General features: G+C 41.3%; 1 protein-coding gene across 1 annotated transcript in view; it reads right to left on the reverse strand.

The window, feature by feature from the left end:
- LOC115219181 (ribonuclease P protein subunit p30-like) overlaps window positions 1–5,689 on the reverse strand; it is a 69,095-nt gene extending 63,406 nt beyond the window's left edge. The window contains exon 1 of the mRNA XM_029789290.2: window positions 5,519–5,689. Within this exon, the coding sequence (XP_029645150.1) occupies window positions 5,519–5,597 (79 nt within the window). The 5' untranslated portion in view covers window positions 5,598–5,689. The remainder of the gene's footprint in view (window positions 1–5,518) is intronic.
- Between the last annotated feature and the right edge of the window lie 626 nt (window positions 5,690–6,315).

The raw sequence follows: 6,315 nt of genomic DNA on the forward strand, positions 1-6,315 counted from the left end.
ACACACACACACTGACCACACAGTTCTGTATCATTCCCTGTCATCATACATTCACCATCACCACTAGTACCATTATATAACCTAGTGTTTCTCAACATGGGTCCATATGGCCCTTAGAAGTCCATTTAAGATTTTGCTGTCAAAAATTTATCTGCAATAAATTGGTTATACTTCCACCACCGCCGTCGTCGTTGTTGTTTAATGTCTACCTTCCATGCTGGCATTGGTGGGACAGTTTGACAAGAGCTGACCAGGCAGAAGCCTGCACCAGACTTCTGTAACTGTTTTGGCAGGATTTTTACAGCTGGATGCCCTTCCTGACACCAACCACTCAGCAGAGTAGACTTAATACTTTTTATGTGGCACAAGCACAGGCGAGGTCAGTTTTAGCAAGGTTTTTACAGCTGGATGTCCTTCCAAATGCCAACTACTTCACAGTGTGGACCGAGTGCTTTTAAGTAGTGCCTGTACTGACAGGGTCACCAAGTACTTGCAAGACAAAAAAAAACTCTTTTGAGAGGGGAGGAGGCACTGGAGGTGATCTTGTGTCAGATGATGAAAGGTTATAGTGAGACAGAAAGACAGAAACAGGTGAGCTGGCAGAAACGTTAGCACTCCGAAATGCTTAGCGGTATTTCGTCTGCCGCTACGTTCTGAATTCAAATTCCGCCGAGGTCGACTTTGCCTTTCATCCTTTCGGGGTCGATAAATTAAGTACCAGTTATGCACTGGGGTCGATGTAATCGACTTAATCCCTTTGTCTGTCCTTGTTGTCCCCTCTATGTTTAGACCCTTGTGGGTAGTAAAGAAATAGGTATTTCGTCTGCGGCTGCGTTCTGAGTTCAAATTCCGCCGAGGTCAACTTTGCCTTTCATCCTTTCGGGGTCGATAAATTAAGTACCAGTTATGCACTGGGTCGATGTAATCAACTTAATCCGTTTGTCTGTCCTTGTTTGTCCCCTCTATGTTTAGCCCCTTGTGGGTAGTAAAGAAATAAGAAAGACAGAAACAGGCTACCCAGCTGGAGAGAGAGAGAGAGAGAGATCGGGAATGAAGACAGAAACAGGTGCTCCGCCACAAAGGAAATACATGGTTACCCAGCCTAAGGGAAGTACAGAAGGAGAGAGTGAGTGGGAGACAGCAGGATAGAGATGTTGGTAATGTGCCGGGTATACTCACAAGGGACAGGGATCAAAATATAAATAGGATGGTTGAGTAAAGGAAGACAGAGGTGGTGGCAAATGCCAGGGCATACCCTTGAGGTTCAAACGTCATATATTTTAACAATTTTTTAATAAAATTCCTAATAATATTTAATTATAAAAATATAATTCAACATTGAATAGCTAGCAGGGTCCAGTTGGGACACAGCCTTGAAGAATTTTTAATTGGATGTATTGACATCAGAATGTTTTTTTCTTATTTTTACTTGTAGCAGTCATTGGAGAGAGAGAGAGAGAGAGAGAGAGAGAGAGAGAGAGATTGACTGTGTTTAATTGTGCAGAACAGACCATCCTTGAATAAATATGCTGTGGTGGTTGTCATTGTCTTGAACGCTGACCATTCTTGCCACAGGACAATTTCCAGCCAAATAGACAGAAAGATAAATAGAGAGAGAGAGAGAGAGAGGAGAGAATGGGGGGAAAAGAGAGAGAAAGAGAGATTGAAAGGTCTCAATTCTTTGAAAATTTTGGCACTTTAGAAAGGAAAGGAATTATAACAATCTGAGGTACGAAGACAATATGGCTTTGTTTGCAGACTGTCTCTTCACTCTTCACACAGAAGAGACGCTTCAGGGATTGATCAATATCGTGACTGAGGAGATTGGAAAGCTTGGACTGACGATTAACTTCCAGAAAACCTTCTCAAGAAAGCATAGGTACTTGCATGTCACTTGACGGTGAATGGAACTGGGATAGAGCAGGTCAGTTTCATATATCTGGGAAGTTGGATAACATCAGCTGGAAAGTCATATAAGGACATCAAGTGCAAAATTGGATTAGCAAAGAAGACTTTTATGGATAAGAGAAGCATTTTTTGTGCAAAGAGAATTGGAATGAAAGTCAAGAAAAGACAACTGAAGTGCTAAATCTGGTTGGTGCTAACGTATGGATGTGAGTCTTGGACAATAAGGAGTCATGGAGAAGAGACTCAAAGCTGCAGAAATGTGGTTTTCCAGAAAAATGTTGAGAATCTTGTGGGTACAGAGGGTGACGAATGTGGAAGTGTTGAAGAAGATGAAAGTGGAGAGACAGTTGATGGATACTATCAGAGAGAGGCAGTGGAGATTTGTTGGTCATTTTCTCAGAGAGGATGATGGAATGGAGCGTTACATGGTGGAGAAGAAGAGCTGGTGGGAAGGAGAGCGAGAGAGGAAGGCAGAGAACGAAGATGTTCGACTGGATGAAGAAGAGACTGAATGCGCAGATCGAGAAAGACCCGGGTGATGTTGAGAGAGACAGAAATAAATGGAGGAGGAACAAGCCATGATTCGTCAAAGGTGTGAATATGCCATAAGGCGGCCAGCTGGCAGAAACGTTAGCATGCCGGACGAAATGCTTAGCTGTGTTTCGTCTGCCATTACGTTCTGAGTTCAAATACTGCCGAGGTCGACTTTGCCTTTCATCCTTTCGGGGTCAATTAAATAAGTACCAGTTACGCACTGGGGTCGATATACTTGACTTAATCCGTTTGTCTGTCCATGTTTGTCTCCTCTATGTTTAGCCCCTTGTGGGTAATAAAGAAATAGGTATTTCGTCTGCCGCTACGTTCTGAGTTCAAATACCGCCGAGGTCGACTTTGCCTTTCATCCTTTCGGGGTCAATTAAATAAGTACCAGTTACGCACTGGGATCGATATAATCGACTTAATCCATTTGTCTGTCCTTGTTTGTCCCTTCTGTGTTTAGCCCCTTGTGGGTAGTAAAGAAATAGGTATTTCGTCTGCTGCTACGTTCTGAGTTCAAATACCGCCGAGGTCGACTTTGCCTTTCATCCTTTCGGGGTCAATTAAATAAGTACCAGTTACGCACTGGGATCGATATAATCGACTTAATCCATTTGTCTGTCCTTGTTTGTCCCTTCTGTGTTTAGCTCCTTGTGGGTAGTAAAGAAATAGGTATTTCGTCTGCCATTACGTTCTGAGTTCAAATACTGCCGAGGTCGACTTTGCCTTTCATCCTTTCGGGGTCAATTAAATAAGTACCAGTTACGCACTGGGGTCGATATAATCGACTTAATCCGTTTGTCTGTCCGTGTTTGTCCCCTCTGTGTTTAGCCCCTTGTGGGTAGTAAAGAAATAGGTATTTCGTCTGCCGTTATGTTCTGAGTTCAAATTCCGCCGAGGTCGACTTTGCCTTTCATCCTTTCGGGGTCGATTAAATAAGTACCAGTTACGCTCTGGGGTCGATATAATCGACTTAATCCATTTGTCTGTCCTTGTTTGTCCCTTCTGTGTTTAGCTCCTTGTGGGTAGTAAAGAAATAGGTATTTCATCTGCCATTACGTTCTGAGTTCAAATACCGCCGAGGTCGACTTTGCCTTTCATCCTTTCGGGGTCAATTAAATAAGTACCAGTTACGCACTGGGGTCGATATAATCGACTTAATCCGTTTGTCTGTCCGTGTTTGTCCCCTCTGTGTTTAGCCCCTTGTGGGTAGTAAAGAAATAGGTATTTCGTCTGCCGTTATGTTCTGAGTTCAAATACCGCCGAGGTCGACTTTGCCTTTCATCCTTTCGGGGTCGATTAAATAAGTACCAGTTACGCTCTGGGGTCGATATAATTGACTTAATCTGTTTGTCTGTCCATGTTTGTCCCCCTCTGTGTTTAGCCCCTTGTGGGTAATAAAGAAATAGGTATGAATATGCCACGACACAAGAGAGTGTGTAAATGGACAAAACACCCACGCTTCTGAGATGGTGTCTCAATTATGTTTTGTAGGACAAACAGACAGAAACTCTCTTTTACATATATAGATAACGGGATTCTTTCAGCTTCTGTTTGCCAGATCCACTCACAAGGCTTTGGTCAACCTGGGGCAATAAAAAACACTTAGTGAAAGAATGCCGTACAGTGAGATTGAAACCAAGTCCAAATAGTTGGGAAACAAGTTTCTTAACCATAGTCGTGTCTCCTAAAGTATTATTGTTTATTTCTTTAGAAAATCCAATGGCCTTTATGCTTGTATTATGTTTTGATTCGGATTTTTTTTTGCGTTGAAGCAAGTACCTTGACCTCCTAATATGCTGCAAATCCCTTATTTTGGTTCGGAAAAAAGGGGGACCCCCCACTCCCAGAAACATTGGAATTTTTTTTTTTTTTTATTGAATGAATTCCTGTGACCTCCTAATATGCTGTAAAACCCTTTTTGGGGGGTCCGAAAGACGGGGTGGAGTTAGGTGGAAGGATCGTCCCCCACCCCACCCCCGCACCATTGATTTTTTTCACCTGCACGATTTTCACTAAGGCAAAAAAAAAAAAAAAAACTTTGTGTGGAATCAAGTACCCAGACCTCCTAATATGCTGCAAATCCCTTATTTTGGTTCGGAAAGGGGGGCGAGGGAAGCCCCAACCCCAACTTTTTTTTCCGAATCAAAATAAGTTTTTTCGAGCATATTAGATCAGGGTACTTGATTTCCACGCAAAAAATCCGATTTAAAAAAATTTTTATCCCTTAGTGAAAATCGTGCGGGTTTACCCGAAAAATTGACCCCCCACTTTCTTCCTCAAATCACTCACTGCTATCTTAAACTTAGGGAGAGTATTTTGCAGAGGTAAAGAATACGCGCACCACACGTTTTCGGAGTAACCTTAACCCTAAACACGCAGCATGCGTATCCTTTACCTTCGACGAATATCTTGGATTCTGTAGCCCTAGGTCTCCGGCACCGAAATTACTTGAAATTTTCTGTTTCAAAACATACATTATTCAGTGATTAAGAAAGTAGTCGCTTTTATCTAGCTTTCTTGGTGAAACTTAAATTCCGCCCTATGTTCACATGTACGAAAGATTAAATACTGGGACAGAACTAAGATCCATGATCATGAAAAGAAAAACAAAACTTGGGTACTACTTGAGAACAGTGGTCCCAGTGCGCGCACTCGCGTAGTCACGCATCCGCGCTAGCTAGTCGTGACTAGTCGATCCTACAACGACTACCTGGCAAAGTAAATAAAACACAAAGTGAATAATTTTTTAAACAAAGTAAATAACACAAAAACACAAAGTAAGGATCGACTAGTCATGACTAGCTAGCGCGAATGCGTGAGTACGCGAGTGCGCGCACCGGGACCGCTGTTCTCAAGTAGTACCCAAAACTTGCACATAATCAAGCTACCTATTTTGTCGTCAAAATTTATCAAGGTTTATCTTTCCATTTAAGGCACAAACCGGTAAATACGACTGGGTTCGGGCGAAACTTTTTACCTCGCCATTCAAATTGAACACGTGCGACGTTACTCTAATTGAACGAGACACAATTAAAATCAATGTTTTATGATAAGAAAAAATAAAGCTTACGTTTAATTAAACGCCTGATTTTGTCGTCGACGGGTGTATCTTCCTTCCACTTAACACCCAGATCTGTAAACAGTACCATCTCGAGATGTTTCTTTTATTTTATTTGGAAACAGAGCGACCCGGTTCGGAAAAACACGGCGAGGAAAGCAAAGAGGTGAAACTGACAAGAAATCAAAACAAAACCAAAGAGAGGCGATAAATGCAGGGACATAACTCAATACACGCTAAAATGATTTCATCTTACGACTTCAACAGGTTATTACAAATAAGGGATCTTTTCGGTTCGAACGGCAGTTTTTAACATAATTTCTAGGTAACTAAAAAATTTTAAGCTTCGTATACTGGTAGAATGTGTTTATAAAACATCTTTTTCTCTTGGCTTTATTGAGAAAATTCTATAGTTTGTAAGATATTTGTTGGGTTTTTTTTCTTCAATTTCTGCAATTTCAACCAATCAGTGACGTCCATTGAGGTAAAAAAAAAAACCATTCTGTGCCGTATGAATATGTCCCTCGTTTAAGAAACAGATTGGGTTTATTTACATTTGTGAAGAAAAAAATATACCCTTCCCCCACCCCACCCCTAACCCTAAAACAGATTGAAATGCAATAGATCGATACTAGGGTCATATTTATGGGTGATAATTTCATATGGCACCGCTAGAAAAAACTGCCGTTCAAACCGAAAAGATCCCAAAACACAAGGAATCTTGAACACCTTCTAATAACTGAGAAAATATCCCTTTTTTTTTTAACATTTGAAAAATGTATTTGTCATGTCTTGCTTAAATATCTTCG

The sequence above is a fragment of the Octopus sinensis genome, linkage group LG14, assembly GCF_006345805.1.
Source record: "Octopus sinensis linkage group LG14, ASM634580v1, whole genome shotgun sequence".
Classification (NCBI taxonomy): domain Eukaryota; kingdom Metazoa; phylum Mollusca; class Cephalopoda; order Octopoda; family Octopodidae; genus Octopus; species Octopus sinensis.